Below are 23,834 nucleotides of genomic sequence, written 5' to 3'. Positions count from 1 at the left end.
TGAACAAATAATCAAATGAATCAGAATACACATGTATATGTTATTTTATTATTGTAGTATAATTGCTTCACAATGTTAGCTTCTGCTGTACAACGGAGTGAATCAGCTGTCAGTATACATATATCCCCTCCCTCTTTAGCCTGCCTCCCACCATCTCATCCCACCCCTCCAGGTCATCACAGAGCACCAGGCTGAGCTCCCTGTGCTATCCAGCAGCTTCCCACTAGCTCTTTGTTTTACACATGGAAGTGTATATATGTCTTGAAACTTTATACACATAAATATTTAGTACTTTATCCAGTATGAATGCAAAGCATCTTTATAGCATCTTTATATTATTATGGCATTAACTGTATTTCTATCAGTTCAGTTCAGTCGCTCAGTCGTGTCCGACTCTCTGCGACCCCATAACACATGCTATATATTCACATAATACTTTTCAGCAAATATTACTGAGGTAGAGTTTGCATAAACTAAGTGAAAGTGAAGTTGCTCAGTCATGTCTGACTCTTTGCAACCCCATGGACTGTGGCCTACCAGGTTCCTCCATCCATGGGATTTTTCCAGGCAAGAATACTGGAGTGGGTTGCCATTCCCTACTCCAGGAGATCTTCCCAGCCTAGGGATTGAACCCAGGTCTCCCACATTGTGGGCAGACACTTTACTGTCTGAGCTATTCTGATGAATTTTGACAAATTTATATAGTTGTGTAACCACCTCCACAATTGTGTTATAGAACATTTTCATCACCATTAAAATTTCCCTTCTGCCCCATCCCAGTCAGCTTTTTTCTTTTCCTTTCAGCCTGTCAGTCACTGATTTGCTTTCCATCACCTGACTGGCATAGTCTTTTCTAAAATTTTGTGTAAATAGGAACTTTAATATCAAGTTTTTTCACTTAATGTTTTTCAGTTCATCCATGCTTTTGTGTATGTCGTTACTTCATCCCTTCGTATTTACTGTATCCTATTTCATGAGTATACCACAACTTATCCATTTCCCTGTTGTCAGACAGTTGGGTGGTTCCAGTGTTTGTTTTGGTTAAAGCAGCGTTTGTCTGATCAGTCTGGCTAAAGAGCTATCAAATTTTAAAATTTGTTTTAAGGAAATAGCTTTTAGTTTTATTGATATCTTTCTCCCTTTGTCTTTCATCTGTTCTGTTATTTTCTATTCTTTATTGTTTTTTTCTTCCTAATTTCGGATTTAATTTACTCTTCAAATTTCTGAAGGGCAGACTGTCTTAAAAACTTTTTTATGTATGCATTTAATGCTATAATTTTTCTGAAAGCAGTGTTTTAGCAACTCCTCAGGAATTAGAATCTATTGTGTTTTCATTTTTACTGTTTAAATTTTCAAGTTTCTTTTGTGCTGCCTTCTTCGATCCACGAGTTCCTGGATAGTATGTTAATTTTCAAATATCCATACATGGGCCTTTGTTTTTGAGAACATTGTGTGTTTTTCTGTTGTTGGGTAGAGTGTTCTATAAATGTCAGTTAGGTTCAGTTGTTGGGTCGTGTTTTTCATCTGTATATAGTTACTGATTTTGTGTCCATTTGTTCTATCATTTATCAAAAGAGAGATGCTAAAATCTAATTGTATATTTGTCTCTTTAGTTATGTTAGGTCTTGCTTCATGTATTTTGAGGCTGTTATTGGGTGCATATGTATATAGAATTGTTGTGTGTTCTTGATTAATTGACCTTGTATCATTTTGAACTCTCTCTTTTATTTTTGGAAATGTTTCTTGTTCCAAAATCTAGTTCTTTTTATTTTAATAAAGCAATTCCAGTTTTCTTATTGTTTATTTAATAGATCTTTTCTTTTAGTCATTCTTTTGCATTTTGTTTACCAGTGTGTTCATCTTTAAAGTGTGTTTCTTATAGACAGTAAATCTTTGGGTCTTGCTTTTTGTATGAATAATACTCCCTTTTTAAAAACTGGAGTGTTTAGATCATACATATTTGGTATAATTACCAATATGCATGGGCTTAAATACGCCACTATTCTAGGGATAGTTTTGTCCTACATATAAGGAATGTCCCTCCTATAGTGTCTACTAATTTCACCAAGGTCTCTCTGCTCTGGCCGAAAAGAACTGATATAGTACTGGTCCTGTGTGATCTCTCAGAATTTTTATCTTACTTATCCCAAGAAAATTTTCTTTTGCAAGAAGTCATTCCATCTTGTCCTCGTGAGGTTTGCCCAGGCATGCACAGATTGTTACTCAGACAAGACTCAAGAGGCCTCCTATGCAAATATCTGAATTTTTTTTTATCTTCAAGACTCCCTTTTCTGTAGAATTCCTTCCTTAAAATTCTGGTTGCTTCAGCCTCTCCAAACTTAGATCTCTGTGTGCACAATTCAGTTTCATTTCTCGGGTGGAAATTGCCTCCAGCTAGAAATCATAGGCTTTTCTCATTTGTCATCTTTTAAGAATCACAACCCTTGGTTATTGTTGGATTTTGTTTGGAAAAAAAGTTATTTTCTCTATTGTCTCATGGTTTGAATTGTTTTGGGGAGCAAAATTTCTAACTTGTTATTCCCTCATGAAGCAAAATTGATTTTAAAGTATCTGAAACAGATTACTAAGCATATCAGTCCGTCACTGTATCAGTTTTGGAAAGCACAGGGTACTTTGCAGAGAATGTTTATAGAGGACTCATGGGCACAAATGGAGGAAACTGCAAAGACATTAGAACTCAGGATCAGATCCAGCTGTTTTACTTCATCGGGTCATATAATAGACTTTTGCAAGTAATAAAAAAAAAAAGGCTTAAAGGATGCTGTTTGTTTTAAAGATTCAACAGTACTGATTTTGCTGAGACATAAGCAAACTATTACGTATTGAGTGGTAAAATAGCCTTGTTATAAATGATAAAAAATTTTAAATCTTAAAATATCATAAAGTTCAACAATAATGGTTAAGTAATATTACAGTAAGAAATTTTTAGGAATGGTTTATAATAATCAATAGAAGCATGACATCCTTGGTTAAGCCTTCATTTTGTATTTTGTCTGGTAGTAGTACTTGTTTGTTGTAAGAACTGTTCAAACTTGTGGAATTCAAGAGAAGTAAAAGTTAGTGAAGGTATTATGAATTCAGTGTATTAGAAAACATTATTCATTATTAAGAATGTAATTATATTTCTTAGTGACATTATTAATACTCAGAAAAGGATAGATAACATCTTAACAAACTCAGACAGGGAGGAATGAAACAACCTTATTTTATTTACAAAAAGGCATGCAGACATAAAGACCATGATTATACAGTTTGTAAAAATCATTAAATAACATTTACCACCATCTCTCTTGATAGTTTGAGACGTAATTGGTGCAGACAACTGGATAATGTGATTCTATCCTTTTCTGAAATTATTATGTTCCATAGGTAAATAGTAAGTCTTTCTTTATTAGCTATGTTAAAAACTACTTTTTTAGTTGTGACCAAAAAAATTTTTTTTTCTACATTGCCAGCATAATTGTACTACATGTCACTACAGTAAGGACTGTGTTCCTATATTCAGTCATTTCAATTAGGTCTCTTAAGGTACAGGCTTAGCTCCTGTTGCTCTGTTATTAAGGTTTATAAACACACATACGTGCCTATAACAGAATGAATCAGAAGATTTTGAATGAATAGATATGAAATTCTACTTTCCCAGTCCAGACACATTATCCCCTTTAATTATATCTACTCTGAGTAATGTAGGGACACCAGCCAGTCTTCTACCCTTCAATCCATAAAACTTATAAGAGAAAAACTGGTTCCAGTTGTTTCTTTTGCTGTGTTGGTGGTACTGTGCTGTGACTCAAGTGAATGATTACACCGCATTTGTGACTCAGGTGGTAAAGAACCTGCCTGCAATGCAGGAGACCTGGGTTCGATCCCTGAGTCCGGAAGATACCCTGGAGAAAGGGAATGGCTAACCACTCCAGTATTATTGCCTGGAGGATTCCAAGGACAGAAGAGCCTGGTGGGCTACAGTCCATGGGGTCACAAAGAGTCAGACACGACTGAGTGACTTACACTTTCACTTCACTTTCAATCTAAAAGTAGTCACTCAACAGCTTTGTAGTCATTCTATAATGATTCACCAGTTGGAAATTTAACTTTTTAGGTTAAAAAAGTGCCCAAATGCTTGTTACCTAAGATTCTAGCTAAAGACAGATATTATTTGGATAACTCATTGAGGAAGTCTACACAGATTTTGCCTTCTTTCATTGAGTAAAGCACTTTACTAAACATTCTAAGCCTTAATATAAAGATTATAAACACTTTTAAGACTGTGTGCTCTGCATGTTGTATTGGAAGGATAAAAGGAAAAATGGGGATAGAAATACAGACACACACACAGAAATCCAGTTATGGACATATTCAGTTCAGTTCAGTTCAGTCGCTCAGTCGTGTCCGACTCTTTGCAACCCCATGAATCACAGCACGCCAGGCCTCCCTGTCCATCACTAACTCCCAGAGTTCACTCAAACTCATGTCCATCGAGTCGGTGATGCCATCCAGCCATCTCATTCTCTGTCATCCCCATCTCCTCCCACCCCCAATCCGTCCCAGCATTAGACTCTTTTCCAGTGAGTCAACTCAGCGCATGAGGTGGCCAAAGTATTGGAGTTTCAGCTTTAGCATCAGTCCTTCCAATGAACACCCAGGATTGATCTCCTTTAGAATGGACTGGTTGTCTCTCCTCGCAGTCCAAGGGGCTCTCAAGAGTCTTCTCCAGCATCATTCATGATTTAAATTAAATAAACCTGTTAGCTCAGCTGGTAAAGAATCGCCTGCAATGTAGGAGACCCTGGTTCGAACCCTGGGTTGGGAAGATCCGCTGGAGAAGGGAAAGGCTATCTACTCCTGTATTCTGGCCTGGAGAATTCCATGAACTGTATGGTCCACGGGGTTTCAAAGAGTCGGACACAGCTAGCGACTTTCGCTTTCAAACATCCAACATACATAGCTAAGTAGGTAAATACCCAAGAAATTCTTTGGTTAGGTGTTTAGAAACTTTAGGTCTTAAAATGTTGAAGCTTGAGTGAATCTCCTTTGAAAAGGTCGGAAATATTTATTTCTCATCATTCTTTTTTATTCATCTCCCTTACACAAAATATGTATGGATCAAACTCATGTTCAAGTTTTTAATCATAAGTCAAATATTTTATGAAAAAGAAAAACATGTAGTTTGCTTTTAGGATGTTGAACTTACTTCTGCAACATCCATTTCATTTTACATAGGGAATGCACCATAAAGGTATATTGTGGAAATTTTATTTAATGCATTTTCTAATGTCAGCACTCTAGTCCCAGTGTTCATCACTTCACACCTGTATTATGGCAATCATTTTTTCTTTGCTGCTTCTCGTTTCCCGCATTCAATCCGGTAAAATAAGCCTCCTCAAATATCATTTTAATCACGGCTGGTCCCTGTTCTAAACACCCACCATTACTGCCAATTGAATGGAGTCCAAATTGTTTTTGTTGGAATTCCAACCCTTTTATTATCTGGCCTCACCTTGCTGTCCAAATATATCTCCAGATATTTCCTAACACTCCATTCCCTACGCTAATTAGCCTGTCTGTTCTCTAATTAGGCCATCTCTTCTACATCAACACAGTGATGAATACTTTGCTGCCTCTGCCCTTCTTCTTCTAAAACTTCCTTAACCTGGAATGACCTCATCTTCCAGCCCTTAACTTCTTTCCTTTCTACCCTTCAAAGGCCAGTTTTTGTCCACTTAATAGATAACTGCTTCCTAGAGGATACCTGCCATGTGGATCTTTTCTTAATCTGAGTACCCACAGTTCCTACTGTTTATTTATGGCACATTTCTCATCCATTCTAAGAGACACTTACAAAATAAGGTATTTTTCATGAAATTTATTTTATAATCAGTGGCATTCATAGATTGTCTCACTTATTTTATAGACTGAAACATAGAAGTGTTTCACCTTTCTAACTGTCACATAAAATAATGGTGCATCTAATCAATTTACGGTATCTTAAGAGTTGAAAAATCAGTGTATATATTTATTGTTTTCTTATGTTTTCCTATGTATCTGATGTGTTATTCTGCATTATTGTACATTTGTACCATGGGAAATTTTTTTTAATCTTCTCTTGAATACTGTATAGTTTTACATGTATGATTGAATTTCTTGGAATTAATTAGCAAAACTTTATTTTGGTTAACTTAAGCTTAATAATGGCATAGGTTTGGTAGAAAAGTGCTTTTGGAATCATTGTAAACTTTTCTTTATTTTAACCTTTTCATTGAAGTACTATACATATGCAGAAAAATGCACATAAACCTACAGCTTAATCCATTTTCACAAACTCAACATATTTTAGGTAACTAATTCTCAGGTTGAGAAGCAATACATTATCAGGATGCTGGAAACCCTCTTTAAACCACCTTTCAATTACATGGGCTATCCTTATATCCTAGTCTGGAAAAACATAGATTGGTTTGCCACATTCTGCCCTGTATGTAAATGCAGTTACACAGCACAGGCTTTAATGTCTGAGTTCTTTTGTTCAACCTTGTTATTTGTGAGACTCAGCCACATTGTTACCTATAGTCAACTATCCATCCTCATTCATCTGCTGACTTCTGTTTTATGAATATATCACAGTCTATCCATTCTATTGTTGATCTATTTTGGGTAATTTCCAACTTTAATCTTACACTGATAGTACTGCCCTGAATATTCTAGGGTGTTCATTTGTTGTGTATATGGATTGATTTCTCTTCGTTAGAGATCTAAGAGCAAGAATGTTGGGTCACAGAGAATAAAATCACCTTCAGTAGATGCAACTTAACTGTTTTCTAAATTTGGTTCAATTTATATTCTCATCAGTAGTATGCAAGAATCCTGGATGTTCTACATTTTCACCAACACTTGGTGTTTCTGCCTTTTTCAGTTTACCATTATGGTGGATATGTATAGTATCATCGTTATTATTTTTTTGTACATGTAAAGAAAAAACCGCTTCCAGCAAAATTTTTGGATTTTTCTTTAGCAATGTGACAGTTACTGAAAATAATTACTTTAGGTTGAATTTAAGGTTTACATGAAAACTACTAAAGCTATTATTTGGATATTTGCTTGACTGTGGTTCAGTGCCTTTGAGACTAGTAAACATTGTATTGGGAGCTGTTGCTAGTGATAACTTTCTGGTGTAATGATTAACTGTAATCATTTTTGGCTTTGTGAAAATTTACTGACCATTTCATATATCTCCAGAGTTATCTATTTGGCTCTTCTAATTCTCGAGTTTATAATTGGGGCTTCTCTGGTGGCTCAGAAGGTCTAGAATCTGCCTGCAATTCAGGAGACCTGGGTTCAATCCATGGGTCGGGAAGATCCCCTGGAGAAGGGAATGGCTACCCGCTTCAGTATTTTTGCCTGGAGAATTCCATGGACAGAGAATTTGGCTCTTCTTCTAATTCTTGAGTTTATAATTAGTATGCTAATTCCTTGCAGTTGAGAACAACTTAATTAACATCTTGCTCATAACCTCATTGGATTAATGTCATTTATTTTTTGTTTATAAATATCTCTGATTAATACCAGCATTGTTTACTGTGTAGATAAAGTTAGAATAAAACGTTGTTCCCCAGTGACATTATCATCTACTATGAATATATTTTGCAAGTAAAAGCTCTGGTTTCAAATCTAAGCATTAAATCTCTGATGAACTAGTATTTCTCATTGATTTTTCATGTGCTTCAAAATATTTTATGTGCTTGAAGTACTAGATAATTAGCCTGTAATTCCATTTCTCTACCCTGTGACTGCTGAGAGAAACACTGTGGTCATTTTTCTTGCCAATGTTCTTTCCTACTCATGTTCTGGCCAAGACATTTGATTTCTTACTGAATCATAAAGCTATATTTTTTAAATTGTTTTGAAATCAAAGATGCTGACTTCAGTATATTTAACTCCATAAGTCAGTACAGATTGTGTGACTAATTACCATAAAAATTATGGCTGAGAAATGAGGAAGGTGTAGTCACTCACAATTTTCCATTTACAAAACAAGTTTTAGAAAATAACCAAAGATGAATGCGGTAGTTTTATGAAACCATGGTCTATTTCCAACTATTTCTTTAGTGGTCTGGAAATTCACAATGCTAAGTTCAACCAGGCACATCCCTACATAACTACTGGAAAAACCATAGCTTTGACTATATGGGCCTTTGTCAGCAACGTGACGCTATGAACTCTGTCTAATTTATGTCATATTCCCAAATATTTACCTGATGGGTGAGTACAAAGCAAGTGTTTATAAATATGTATTTGAATAAGGAAACGAAATGTGTAGTATAATCTTAATTATGTAAATAAGTGTATAAGCACATATGCACAAATGCACAGATATAGAAAGCTAAAATATTGAAGAGTGATTATTCGTAGGTAGTACAGTTATGGGTATTATTTTCTCCTTATATGATTGTCTTTTTTCCATTTTTTTTTACATAGCATGTATTACTGTTATAAAAACAGTTTTAATATATAATCTGAAAGTAAAAATATAATATTAAGTAGTTTATCTAATTCATATGTTTACCTAAAATAAGTAGACTGCCAGATACTTCTCCAGCAAAGATGAGTTCGAATCAGCAGAGAATTGCAATTTGGAGACTGCAACCAATGCAAGGCCATAGCAAGTCCCCCAAAGGAGAACAGTTTTATAGAGATAAGAAGGAAGTAGGGAGGGCTATAATAAACGAAGAGTCTGGGGCTTTTCATTGGCTGAGTTCTTGCCAGTAAAGATTCAGTCTTTCTCCTTCCACTGGGTTCTGCAGTCTTCACAGAGTGTGAGATCACCTCCTTCCTTCTTGTCTCTGTTTAATTGAGTTTTCTGTTTATTAACTTGCTTCCTATGTTAGATACAGACCCAGCGGGATCGTTAAGACTGATTCCTCAAAACTATGGGTCAAACAATTTTGTTGTTATTTAATTAATAGAGAAACCAGGATTCTTCTAATTGTTCCAGTATGTAAATCAGCTTGATAGTCGTGAACGGAAAAGCTTTATAGTCATTTTGCTGCAGTGTAGGAATCCAAAACTAATGAGTTTACCTACTCATCAGATTTATTTGTTTATTAACTTTAAGTGTCAATCTCTCAGTCGTGTTCAACTCTTTGTGACCCCATGGACGGTAGCCCACCAGGGTCTTCTCTCCATGGAATTATCCAGGCAGGAATACTGGAGGGGGTAGTCATTCCCTTCTCTAGGGGATCTTCCCAACCCAGGGGTTGAACCCAAGTCTCCTGCACTGCAGGTGGATTCTTTACTGTCTGAGTCACCAGGGATAGGTACACATTAATTTGAGTTTTTTCCTTATTCTTTATAATTGGTATAACATGTTATCTTTGTAGGAGATTTGAAATATACGTTCACGTTGTTGTAGTTTTCTCTCTTTTTCTAAGTAGTTTTTGCCTTCCGTGTAATGCCTTCCATGTAATGACTCTTGAGTGACTTCCCAGGTAGCTCAGTGGTAAAGAGCCTGCCTGCCAATGCAGGGGACGCGGGTTAGATCTCTGGGTTGGAAAAATCCGCTGGAGAAGGAAATGGCAACCCACTCCAGTATTCTTGCCTGGAAAATCGCATGGACAGAGGAGCCCAGTGGGTTACAGTCTATGCGGTTGCAAAGAGTGGGCCGTGGTGACTCTTGAACCTTACTTTCCTTTGGTGTTTCTGGTCATGGTTTAAAAAGATCATCATTCTTATTTCTCAACCCAGAAGTCTGAGAGTCATTCCAGACTTTCCTTCTTTTTCATGTCCACATTAAATTGCCACCAAGGTAACAGTGAATCTAAGGTATCTTTGGCTTTTGTTTCTCTTCTTCCTTCCCTCTATCATTGGTGTTTCATTATTTTCATCCTGGTTTATTTTAACTGCCACATTGCTGATCCTTTTGGAGTGTGCTACATGTCTACCTTGTGGACATGTAGCATTGGTTCATTGTAGAGATTTTGTAGAACCTAATGGCAATTGCTTAAAATGGTTCCTGTCATTTACTGTGATATATTTGTAATGTGTACCCTTTACCAAGCAAGGGCAATAGTGAAACTCCCTATTGACTGGTCTTCAAGCAGCTTAAAAAAAAAAAAAAAAATGACATTGATGGTTGCCATTTGAGTGGTGTCTTAAGTGGGCAAGGAAGTTGTAATTAATGTATCTTCCAGAAAAATGGGAATGGAGGCAGAGTGAAAGTTTTGAAAACTTTTGTTACAGTGAAAGTAAAAAAATTTAAGTTTGCCAATGTCCTTCTGTGTGAATCCCTTCCAAGGTACTGGGAAATGAAAGTGTTCACAGAGTTAAAAACTGTGGCTTGGGGGAACTTGCAAAAGTAAGGTAGTTAAACCATGATTGGTTAAGACCATTGTCTCCTTCAGCTTTAGCTGCCCCCCGACTCATGTGTCCTGTCTCTCGTGATATTGGGGTGATCTTGGCTATTTTTTTTTGTTGTTTGTTTGTTTGAGCCATAGCTCTAGCAGTACTTCAAGTGTGCCATGTATGAAGTTGAAAGTTTTAAAGTATCTCAGATAATAAAAATTTTTTGGATAACTTATATTAGAGAAAAAACTGTCTTTCTAGTTTCTCTGTATGAAATATTACATTTTTTGGTCATGGGAACAGACATTCAAAGAGTATGCAGCCAAAGATGCAAGGGGGGAAATATCATAGCCTCTTGACAGTTAACAATAGTAAATTTTATATTAATGTATTTATTTTGGGGGTTTACAGTATTTGTCACCTTTTAATAATTTGAAAGGTATGTGCACTATTTTTTTAGTGCACATATATTTTTCTTAAAGAAGGCCCTCAAGTTGTATAAGCTTTCAGCTCACAGAACCTATGTCTTTTACTAAATAGGAGGTCTCTGGGGAAACATTTATGATCTATTTTCTTTTGCTGAGTCATCTCTCATTGCTCTGTAGTCAAAGACCCAGTACTGTCTGCCTGCTCTAAAAGCATGAATTTACTAGGAGTGGAAAAGAGGCTATATTATCCTAGTTTATGATAGCAAATGTCAAATGCCTGTACTCTGGTTATTTGAATCTAATTTTATAAACTATTATAGGCAGGGCACATACCTTTTTACCCTATGGATTTAATACAGAACCTAGTATTTGATAAAATGACTTTTTTTTTAGTGTTTATCGACCATATAAAATCTCTTTTCAGATCATTAATCCCTTTCATTTTTTCCTTCAGTGTAATAAACTGTGATAATTAATTTAAAATAATTATAAATAGTATTTACTCTAAAAACCTTAATAGGTTACTTATTGGATGCTTTTTCTTTTATTCCTCCTCATTTACTACCCCTGCCCAATATTCAAAATATCCTCCTGCCTCTGTATCACCTTTAATTGATTTCTCTTTTTTTCATATTAAGTTACTTTAAAAACAAAAGTTTTATTTTGTATTGGAGTATAGTCAATTAACAAATGTGATTGATCCAGGTGAACAGCGAAGGGATTCAGCCATTTGTATACATGAATCCATTCTCCCCCAAACTCCTCTCCCATCCAGGCTGCCACATGACATTGAGCAGAGTTCCGTGTACTATACGGTAGGTCCTTATTGGATATCTGTTTTAAATACTGCAGTGTGTACATGTCCATCCCAAACTCCCTAAGTATCCCTTCCCACCCTTCCCCTTCACTTTCCAATCTCTTCTTTTTCAGACATGAAGATTACCTTTTGATATGCGGATGGGCCAGACTTTCTCTGACTTAATCCATTGCTTTCATTTACTTCCCAAATTTTGATTCTTGATTTACTTTGCTCTTTCCCCCTTGGGAGCTGCTAAGATTTGTACAGCTGATTTCAACTACCATCTCTAGTGATGATTTAGTTGCGGGAGCTAATAAAAAGTTTTACTGTAATTTAAAAGGGAGACTGAAGATAACTTGGCAAGTACTGAGTATTCACCTATATTATTTCAAACAGTACCAGTAAAACCCAGGCTGTTATATAAATTTAAGTGTTCTTGCTATAGATTACAGGGAATCTGGAAAGAGTTAGTGTTGCTGAGGTTTTTGTGCATGGTGCCAGATGTTAAAAGCTGCATAGTATTGAAGTTTTACCACTCCTATAAAGCATTTCCCAGTAGTTTTAGTCCACACCGATGGCTCCTCTTCTTGACTGCCTGAGGCACACATTGTTACTAACGTTTATTCCTTGTGGGGCCTCTGAAATAGCTGGAGCTTTAAAATCTTCCAGTTTATCTGCTCATCAAATACACTTAAAGTTATATTATGTGACATTTGAATATATGCTTTTTCTTAAAACTTCTTGTTTTTGAATATGTTATTAGTTCTTAGGAAGCTAATTGGAAATATGGAAAGTATGATGAGATCTAGATAACTTCACTTAAAAATCTGCTTATAACCAGAACAGAGATACACAAAAGGTTCCTCTTAGTGGCTGAAAGACCCTGGGGGTCAGAGAAACTTGCCTGTAACTGAATGTGTTAAAATCTCTAGATAGTAGGTCAATCAGAATGGATGGGTACAGATCAACCTGGAAACAGGGAGACAGCTAAGTCATTAAGGGAAATGTTTGCAGTGCCCATCCAAGTTCTGTCTAAAAGTGAGGGAGCCTCCACTATCTGAGTTAGGGTTCACTTGGTCCTCTATGGTTCTGATTAGTGATGAAAGAGCTGTAGTCTCTAGATTCTGAGATGTTCCCATCTCATTGGTAAGAACACATCGATTGTGAGGTTAACTTAATCAACCAAATGCTATTCCTGTTTAATGCATCTGAATTACTTTCTCTGTCTTATTCCCAGACTCAGCAAACACAGGACAGTACAGTGGATTTACGTATTAAGTATGTGTAGGCGTGCATCTTAGACAAGGACACACTTTGAAAGTTGCATATAATCAAAATTATGCTTGAAATCTTTTGAATTGATTTTGAACTAGTAGGATTTAGGTTTAGAAGCCCAAAATTAATAATTCTTTCTCTTTCTGCCTCCTGTGGCTCCCTTTCTCCCTCCTTTCCCTCCTTTCTTCTCTCCCTCTCTTTTTCTCTCTCTCCCCTTCCCCTCTCCTCCTTCGTCCCTTTTTTCTCTCCTTTTCCTTCACTTCCCTTCTGTTTCTTCTCTCTCTTTTTTTCCCCCCACTGGGCCAGTTGGAATCTGAGGTTTCTTTCAATGTTAGGAATGAGGGGCAACGGGCACCCAAAGAACTTCACGCTGTATTACATTACAGTGGTTAAGAGCATGTGATTTGGACTTGTATGCATTTTTTGGAATTAAACTTTCCAGCACTGTGTTACATACAATAACATTTAAATACAGTATAGAAAAATTGAATGAGGTAAAATTTATAAAGTACTTAGCACGGGGCTTAAATGAAAGTGCTATTTAAGTGGCAGCCATTAAAATAACCATTCAGTTATGATTGGATTCTGGAATCATAAAGTGTATATTGGGATGTGTGTACCTATTGATATACTTGTGTATTGGGAAAGGATTCTCCCCATCTAGTTAATTATCACGTCTACTGCCTCCCATATTTCTCTTTCTCTCTCTCTCTCTTTTTTTTTTTTTTTGTAAAAACATTTAAGTTCTATTCTAGTAAATTTCAGTTATGCTATAAAATGTTATCAACACAATAGTTATGTGGAATCTACCAAAAAAATTTCCAGCTCATAGAAACACAGAATAGAATAGTAGTTGCCAGGGGCTCAGTGGTTAGGAAAAGAGAGACTGGTAAAAAGGGTCCCAGCTTTCAGCTGTAAGATGAATAAGGTCTGAGGATCTAGCGTATAATAGCCAATGCTTTATGTTTTCATTATTTTAAATAATGCATATTTCTGGCAAGAGAAATTTCCTCAGTCATTTATAGCATGTTGAGTTTGTGACACATAGGAATTTTATGAAGATAAATTAATGAAATATACTTTGACATTTTAGAACAGCAGGAATGATTTCACCCATCAAAAATGTATGAAGTGTGCTTTTATTTTTTCAGCTGTTGCACATTAGAGAACTTCCATTGTGTTGAAGGTGTGGTAGTTTTAAGCAAGTTTTACGTGTTCATAGAGCTGAAGTTGAGGGTCATTTTTGTCATCAATCCTCTGTAGTTCCCCCATTGAACCCAAATTTTCTAATGCAATTCTAGTTTCTAAGCCTTTTCCCTGTCCCCTCCCTGTTGAGCCTCCCCAACCTAGCTCACCCCTCTAGGTCATCACAGAGCACCAGACTGAGCTCCCTGTGTTGTACAGCAACTTTAAACTAGCTATCTATTTTACATATGGTAGTATGTAAATGTCAGTACTACACTCTCAATTCGTCCACACTTTTCTTCCCCTGCTGTGTTCACAGGTCTTTTCTCTATGTCTGTGTCTCTGTGTGTATCTTGCAAATAGTTTCATCAGTACCATTTTTCTAGATTCCATATACGTGTGTTAGTATATGATATTTGTCTCTTTCTTTCTGACTTATTTCAGTCTGTATACCAGGCTCTGGGTTCATCCACCTCAGTTCAACTGATTCAGATGTGTTCCTTTTAATGGCTGAGTATTCCATTGTACATAATATACCATACCTTTCCTTAACTGTTCATTTGTTGATTGACATCTAGGTTTCTGGGCCGTTGTGTATTAACATCTAAGTTTATTATGGGAGAATGGTGTATTTCCCTGTTTGTGTAAGTCCGTGGTAGGGGAGGGGCAGTGAGGGGGGCTTCATGACTTTAAATTCCATTATATCGCTAATCTGGGGCTTCCCCAGTGGCTCAGAGGTAAAGAATCTGCCTGCAGTGTAGAAGACGTGGGTTTGATTCCTGGATTGAGATGATTCCCTGGAGGATAGCGCAGCAACCCACTGCAGTAGTCTTGCCTGGAGAATACCATGGACAAAGGAGTCTGGTGGGCTACAGTCCATAGGGTTGCAAAGAATCAGACATAACAAATGAAAAGGCAACCTATTGAATGGGAGAAGTTAGAATAGTTGCATATTATACGTTTGATGAGGGATTAATATGCAAAACATAAAGAACTCAATAGCAAAAACCCCCAATCAGTTAAAAGTGAGCAAAAGATATGAATAACTATTTTTTCAAATAGGACATTCAGATGGCCAACCAGTACATGAAAAGGTGCTCAGTATCACTAATCATCCCTGGAGAAGGAAACGGTAACCCACTCCAGTATTCTTGCCTGGAGAATCCCATGGACGGAGAAGCCTGGTAGGCTACAGTCCACGGGGTCGCATAGAGTCGGACATGACTGAGCGACTTCACTTTCACTTTTCACTTTCACACATTGGAGAAGGAAATGGCAACCCACTCCAGTGTTCTTGCCTGGAGAATCCCAGGGACGGGGGAGCCTGGTGGGCTGCCATCTATGGGGCTGCACAGAGTTGGACATGACTGAAGTGACTGAGCAGCAGCATTGGGATATTATTTAGCCATAAAAAGAAGCAATCTTATTATGTTTGACAACAGGGATGGACCTTGAGGGCATTATGCTAAGTGAAATAAGTCAGACAGAAAAAGACAAATACAGTATGATTTTACTTATGTGTAGAATCTAAAACAAAAACAAAATAAAACTACACCAGTAACATATAAAGAACAGAAGCTGGGGATTTGGTGGGGTGGGCAAAATGGGTTAAAGGGGTTCAAAAGGTACAGACTTCTAGTTATAAAATCAGTAAGTCCTGGGGATGTAATGTAGAGCCTATTAGCTATAGTTAATGTATTGTATATTTGGAAGTTCCTAAGAGAGAAAGTCCTAAAAGTTCTCATCACAAGAGAAAAAAATGGCAGCTATGTGTGGTGAAATATTTTAGTTAGACCTATTGTGAGAATCATTTTGCAGTATATACACATATTGAATCATTATACTGTACGCCTGAAATTAATTTAATGTTATATATCTATGATATCCTGATTAAAAAAAGAAAAAAAAATTCTTCCAAAGTTTTTGTCAAATTCTGTCCTTGAAGATGTATGCAAAGTTGATTTCACTTCATTTCTACTTAATGCTATATATCATGTTTCATAATACATAATAATGTAGGCTAGTTGTATGTTTTGCAGTGATATTTGCATTTCTTTCCTGAGTAAAATAGAAATAGGATCTATTTTTAAGCATCAATTTTTATGTAGGATGCAACATATTTATACTAGGAGAGTGTCTTCAAGGACTCAGGGGCTTTATAAAAAATAACTACTGCACCAGAATCAGTATGGTTAGGTGTTTGAACGGTACAAGAACTCACATATCAGTTTCTCTCATTTATAAAATAAAGGAGCTAGTTAGATGTTCTCAAAGGCCTTCTGAGATTTAAACTGCTAAAAATCATTAGAGACGATTTTTGCCTTAAAACTTAATGCACAGTTAATGGTGCCTTAGTGGTTTGAAACACTAAACCAATGGTTTAGTAAAAATGTACTCATTCAAGGGATCTCATATTATTCTAGTTCACTTCTTTTTGTAATTACAATTTAAGGTCCTTTCCAATCTCATAAGAATATTTCTCATGGTTAGACAAAGTTTTTTTTTTTTTCTTTTTCCTTATATGTGGCAACATTAGAGGCCAGAAACCTCACTTTTGGTGATTGTGTGGCTGTCAGGAATCTGCTTTTAATCACATGTTGGTGATATCTGTATTTTCTAATAAAGTGGGTTGCATCTGTCTTCAATTTGATTTTTTGCTATAATTGTATAAAAAAGTGATTTGAGACTTGTGACAGAAGTCTGCACTGTATCTTTCCCAACCAGTAATATCATAATACATGGTAATCTCTTTGTGAAAGCCTCATAACTGTTGATGAATTGGAAACAGTATTAAGAATAAACCAAGAGCCCACTTATATTTCCTACCATTTAAACGCAGTTTCTGTTTGAGAAGGCAACTAAATCAGAAAGTTTTCCATTTTCACAGGAATGCCTAGAACTTAGTCCTTTTCATCCATAACTAACAGACAATAGTATAATTTCCCAGTGATATATCATAACCTTTTTACATTCGTTTCAAAGGACAAATTTATTTGAGGAGTCACGCAGAATACACTACACATTTAAAGAAGTGAAAGTGAAAAGAAAGTGAAGTTGCTTAGTCGAAGTTGCTTTGCGACCCCATGAACTGTAGCCTACCAGGCTTCTCCATCCATGGGATTTTCCAGCAAGAATACTGGAGTGGGTTGCCATTTCCTTCTCTAGGAGATCTTCCTGACCCAGGGATTGAACTTGGGTCTCCCACATTGTAGGCAGACGCTTTACTGTCTGAACCACCAGGGAAGTATAGAAAAGTATATTAAAAATTGATTTCACTTTTGTTTCTGCTCAACACTATTGCATTTCATTGTTGAACTTGAGATACTATAATATCCTTGTTTTCTAATTCTTTTCTTTCTTACATTGAGAATTATTTATGACCACATTTGTGTCTTGTCCTTAAAACAAATGTTCTTTCCATTTATCTGACTTCTCTTGTCTTTTCCTTCTTTAGTCTCTAAATCAGACATTATTCTCAAAGTTGTTTATCACCAGTAAAATTTATCAAGTGCTTTCTCAGAGAGTAAGTTCGTTCTTTGCATTCCTTTGAGTTAGGTAGCCATGTTCTATGTTGAAGACATAAAAATGTCAACACTCTGATTTTTAAAATATGTGTTCTATTTATGGTCAAATATTAGCAATAATCAGTCTCTGGTTTCTATAGCCATATGGACCGGTTTGATAGGCAGAATGATTCATACCTTCCTGTTTATGCATGATAGATCACTCAGAATATGCTGCTTTAGGTAATGATATCGATACATACCTAGCTCACATGTAAAATCCCAGGTGCTTTATACAGTTAGCATCTGAGGAAATATATCATTTGATTTATGCGGTAATTAACTGTAATAGACTAGTTTTTTGTGCTCAGTTAGTTGATGATACCACTACAAGCTTTTCTTTGTAAAATGCTTCTATCAAAGTATTACTTCTCTGCTTAAAGCAGGAATTCCTTCAGAAACTTTTCACTTATGCCTTTAGGATAGAATCCAATTGTCATAGCTTGACTTTGTGGCCATACATACACTGCCCCTGACATAAGCTTCCAACCTCATCTGCTTCTCCCTTTTCTGAAAACTTAACTGTAGCCAGTTAGATGCACTCATGTTCCCAACATATGAGTACTTCTGTCTCTTCTGTATGTTTTTCAGAACTTCTCTTCTACCTGGAATGACTTTGTGTCTGTTTTTCATCTGCAGAGATCTTATCTTTTAGGGATACATTTTTTTTCTCACTTTGCCCATCAAGTCATTATTGAAATTTTAAGTTAGGGGAAGGGAAGGGAATTCAGTTGGAGATGGAGGAAAACATTTGAATATCCACTATGTGGCAAGTACTATGATGGGCAGTTTACATACATTATTTCAACAAAGGCTTCCTGTTTTATGAATTAGTTTCTTTTATTTAAGAAGTTCAGTTCAGTTGTTCAGTCGTGTCCAACTCTTTGTGACCCCATGGACTGCAGCATGCCAGCCTTCCCTGTCCATCACCAACTCCCAGAGCTTGCTCAAACTTATGTCCATCAAGTTGGTGATGACATCCAACTATCTCATCCTCTGGCGTCCCCTTCTCCTCCTGCCCTCAATCTTGCCCAGCATCAGGGTCTTTTCTAGTGAGTTCGTTCACATCAGTTGGCGAAAGTATTGGAGGTTCAGTATCAGTCCTTTCAATGAATATTCAGGACTGATTTCCTTTAGGATTGACTGGTTTTATCTCCTTGCAGTCCAAGGGACTCTCAAGAGTCTTCTCCAACACCACAGTTCAAAAGATCAATTCTTTTGCGCTCAGCTTACTTTATGGTCTGGCTCTCACATTCATACATGACTACTGGAAAAACCATAGCTTTGACTATGTGGACCTTTGTTGGCCAAGTAATGTCTCTGCTTTTTAAAATACTAAGTTGGTCATAGCTTTTCTTCCAGAAAACAAGTCTTTTAATTTTGTGGCTGCAGTCACCATCTGCACTGATTTTGGTGCCCAAGAAAATAAAGTCTCACTGTTTCCATTGTTTCCCCGTCTATTTACCATGAAGTGATGGGACCAGATGCTATGATCTTCGTTTTCTGAATGTTGAGTTTTAAGCCAGCTTTTTCACTGTCCTCTTTCACTTTCATCAAGAAGCTCTTAGTTCCTCTTCTTTTTCTGCCACAAGAGTGGTGTCATCTGCATATCTGTGGTTATTGATATTTCTCCTGGAAATCTTGATTCCAGCTTGTGCTTCCCCTAGTCCAGCATTTTCTTCCCTTGTGGTTCAGATGGTAAAGAGTCTGCCTGCAGTGCGGGAGACCTGAGTTCTATCCCTGGGTTGGGATGATCCCCTGGAGAAGGAAATGGCAACCCACTCCTGTATTCTTTTCTGGAAAATTCCATGGATGGCGGAGCCTGGTGGGCTACAGTCCTTGGGGTCACAAAGAGTCGGATATGACTGGGCAACTTTACTTTCATCAATTTCATTCACGTTCATCAATTTCATTCACTTTCATCAGTACTCAGTACCTAGAAGAGTTCTTTGAACAGAGGACATTTGTTTAATGAATAAACATAATTGCCTCACACTGTTAATTTTATGATGATGTCTTAGCCACTTTCCTCATCCTTGAGGACCAAAAATAAAGAGGGGAATCCATTTTACAAAGAATGAAATTGTTACACAATACTTGTTGTTTGATTCATTGGTTTGTGACTACCATTATTGAAATCTTAAAAATACTGTTGTTTGAGTAGCTTGGCTGTAGCTTAATACCCAGTGCTATTCAGTGTTTAATGAATAATTATGAGGGAAATGTTCATGATGGAATACAGTCTTGAAGGATAAATGAACCAGAGGAAGATCTTAGGTGGATTAAAGCTTAGTATGATCTAGGAGTAATGGTGGTAAGTTCAGCTAGGCAGTACCTATCCAGACATGCCCTGTAAAATGAGGAATTATATTTGCTGTTGTGGAGCATTTCTGTGGACTAGAAGGTTTCCTTCAAGAGCACACCACTTAAATTGGTTCTAACCTGAAGTATTTTTCCACTTTAAAAAACATAATGGTTTTTTTTCCCATTATATTTTTGTATTTTTTATTTTATCATAAAAATGAATGTTTTGCTGGCATTGCAATTATTTTTAAATAATTAATATACTACAGTATATATTATTATAATATGCAGTATATAATTATAGTGTACTCTATTACAATAATTCAGTACTCAATATATTGACATTGGATTTACTAATTGTCTTTTATTAATTAAACTATGAAAAAAACTGAGAAAGAAAGAATAGAGGGAAAAAGAATCTCAGTATTGCCGTTACCTTGTTTTCTGTAGATTCTTTTCATTTCTGTTGAGAAATGGAACTGTCTATGCATGTAATATCTTGCACAACTAGTTTTTGGACACTGTAATCTCATTTTGAATGTATTACTCCAAGATATAAAGATTGAAATTTGAGCATGGGTTAAACTAGTATTTTATTCTGAACCTTCTATAAGTGGATGCAGGGAGAGTTGGGCTTTTAAAAAAAATACAGCAGTGTGTACATGTCCTTCCCAAACTCTCAGTCTGTTCCTTCCCCTTTTCCCCCCGCCCCCAGGTAACCGTTAATTCACTCTCTAAGTATGTAAATATGTTTCTGTTTTATAAGTAAGTTCATTTGTATCATATGATATTTGTCTTTCTGTGACTTACTTTACTTAGTATGATAATGTCCATGTCCATCCATGTTGCTGCAAATAGTATTATTTCATTCTTTTTTATGGCTGTGTTTTTACCACATCTTCTGTTGATGGACATCTTCACTGCTTCCGTGTCTTGGCTATTGTAAATAATGGTGCATTTAACATTGGGGTGTGTCTATCCTTTCAAACCATGCTTTTCTCTGGATATATACCCAGGAGTGGGATTGTTTTTAAGAAACCTCCATACTGTTCTCCGTAGTGGCTGTACCAATATATTCCCACCAACAGTGTAGGGGGGTTCCCTTTTCTCCACATCCACTCCACATTAATTGTTTATGGATTTTTTTGATGATAGCCATTTTGACTGGTGTGAGGTGATATCTGATTATTTGATTTGTGTTTCTCAAATAATTAGCATTGTTGAGCATGTGCCTCTCGGCCATCTGTATGTCTTTGCAAAAATGTTTATTCACGTATTCTGTGCATTTTCCAATTAGGTTATTAGTTTTTTTTTTTTTTTTTAATGAGCTGCATGAACTGTTTGAAACTTTTGGAGACTAATCCCCTGGGGAGTGCATTTTTCTTGTTCTGTGGGTTGAGAAAGTTTGTCTTGATTGTGATGGAAATAAGCCTCACACAGTACAGGAAGTAACCATGTCATTTCATTAAGCAAATCAGCTACTGCTTCAGCAATTCAAGGTGGTATAAAACTGTAACTATTTTGATATCACTCATATTTCTGTTTTTCTTATAGGTTTTAAAATGGGTGGAAGAAGCAGTGCAGGCTTCCAAAGTTCACCTCTTATCAACAGATCATTTGGAACAGGCTGTAAATACTTGGAAAATTCCCTTTGATCCCAGTCTAAAAGAGGTTACTGTGTCTCTGAGTGGCCCTTCTCCAGTGATTGAAATTCACAATCCTTTAGGTGAGCTATATGGAATATTCATATTAAAAATATTTAAAAATATAGAATATGAAAAAATAGAAAAACCATTCAAGGTAAAAGATTTTTAACAGACTTACTTGTTCAAGTTAATGCTAACTTTATGAATAAATTCAGCCAACTCAAAAGTGACTGGAGAAGATGTTTAAAAATGAAAACTGAGTACTTTTAGTCATAAGTAGCATTGAGTTAACATGAGATTCAAAAAGCTGAAACTCCTAATAATTTAAATAGATGGCATTTACTCACTTAATTGTAACTGAAGGATCCAAAAAAATATTTCAAGATGAACCTGAAATATTTTCTTCACCTTTATATGAGGAAATACTTCACAGTAACTTATTTTGTAAAATTCAGTGTTTTGTCATTTTTAAGTCAATCATATGAAAAAAGTCCTTGATTACTAAAACAACTGTCTAGTTTTTTACCGTATCATTTTCTTGATAGATTTTAATTTTACAGGTTGTTCTTGTTCAGTCACTAAGTTGTGTCTGACTCTTTGCAACCCCGTGGACTGCAGTATACCGCCAGACTTTCCTATTCTTCACTGTCTACCAGGGTTTGTTCAAACTCATGTTCATTGCCACAGTGATACTATCCAACCATCTCATTCTCTGTCACCCTCTTCTCTTCCTGCTCTCAATCTTTCCCAGAATCAGGGTCTTTTCCAGTGAGTCGGCTCTTTGCATCAGGTGGCCAAAGGATAGGACCTTCAGCGTCAGTCCTTCCAAGAATATTCAGGGTTGATTTCCTTTAGGATTGACTTATTTGCCCGCCTTGCATTCCAGTGGACTCTCAAGAATCTTCTCCAGCACCACAATTTGAAAGCATGAGTTCTTTGGTGCTCAGCCTTCTTTATGGTCCAGCTCTCATGTCTGTGTGTATTTACTGGAAAAACCATAGCTTTGACTATACGTTCCTTTGTCGTCAATGTGAGGTCTCTGCTTTTCGATATGGTGTATAGGTTTGCCATAGCTTTCCTTCCAAGGAACAAGCATCTTTTAATTTAATGGCTATAGTCACTGTCCACAGTGATTTTGGAGCTCAAGAATATAAAATCCATCATTACTTCCACTTTTTCCCCTCTATTTACTATGAAGTGGTAGGACTGGATGTCATGGTTTTAGTTTTTTGAATGTGAGTTTAAGCCAGCTTTTTTCTTTCTTTCCTTCCACCCTCATCAAGTGACTCTTTAGCTCCTCTTCAGGAAACTGTTTCTCAGGAGACAAGTAAACTCTGGTAGTCCCGTCTCTCTAAGATTTGTAGTGTAGTCAATGAAGCAGAAGTAGATGTTTTTCTGGAATTCCCTTGCTTTCTCTGTGATCCAGTGAATGTTGGCAATTTGATCTTTGTTTCCTCTTCCTGGTCTAAATCCAGCTTGTATGTATAAAAGTTCTCGGTTCACGTACTACAGAAGCCTAGCTTGAAAGATTTTGAGCATTACCTTGCTAGCATGTGAAATGAGCGAAGTTGTGCAGTAGTTTAAACATTCTTTGGCATTGCCCTTCTTTGGGATTGCAATGAAAAGTGACCTTTTCCAATCCTGTGGCCACTGCTGAGTTTTCCAAATTTTCTGGCATATTGAGTGCAACACTTTTATAGCATCATCTTTTGGAATTTGAAATAGCTCAGCTGGAATTCCATCATCTCCACTAGCTTTGTTCATGGTAATGCTTCCTGAGGCCCATTTGACTTCACACTCCAGGATGTCTGGCTCTAAGTGAGTGATCACACCATTGTATTTATCCAGGTCATTAAAACCTTTTTTGTATAATTCTTCTGTGTATTCTTGCTACCTCTTAATCTCTGCTGCTTCTGTTAGGTCCTTACTGTTTCTGTCTTTTATCATGCCCATCCTTGCATCAAATGTTCCCTTGTTGTCTTCAGAAGCATATTGCACACCTTCTAACCTGGGAGACATGTCTTCCAGTGTATTTTCCGGGTTCTTGAGGCAAGAATACTGAAGTGGTTTATGATTCCCTCCTCCAGTGGACCATATTTCGTGAGAACTTTCCACTATGACCCTTTGTGGATCACAGCCTTGTTGTGGCAAAGGGACTTGTGTAATTTTACAGGAGATAGTTGTTAAAAAACAAATTTATACCCTCACTAGAATAATGTTTTAATTTGTTCCTTCGTTAATTGTATGGTATGATTCTCAGTTTTGGCTTAATTCCACCTCT

At 36.5% G+C, this 23,834-nt stretch overlaps 1 protein-coding gene across 5 annotated transcripts in view; it reads left to right on the top strand.

The window, feature by feature from the left end:
- Positions 1–23,834, top strand: part of HMCN1 (hemicentin 1) — a 540,326-nt gene that overhangs the window by 177,874 nt on the left and 338,618 nt on the right. For all 5 annotated transcript variants that reach the window (XM_055419093.2, XM_055419092.2, XM_055419094.2 and 2 more), the window contains exon 5: positions 21,462–21,633. In XM_055419093.2, coding sequence (XP_055275068.2) covers positions 21,462–21,633 — 172 coding nt within the window. The remainder of the gene's footprint in view (positions 1–21,461; positions 21,634–23,834) is intronic.

Source organism: Moschus berezovskii, chromosome 17, assembly GCF_049115385.1.
Source record: "Moschus berezovskii isolate FMDL1 chromosome 17, NW_MosBer_1.0, whole genome shotgun sequence".
NCBI lineage: Eukaryota > Metazoa > Chordata > Mammalia > Artiodactyla > Moschidae > Moschus > Moschus berezovskii.
The sequence above is the reverse complement of the archived record's forward strand: the minus strand, read 5'-3'. Positions and strand labels throughout refer to the sequence as shown.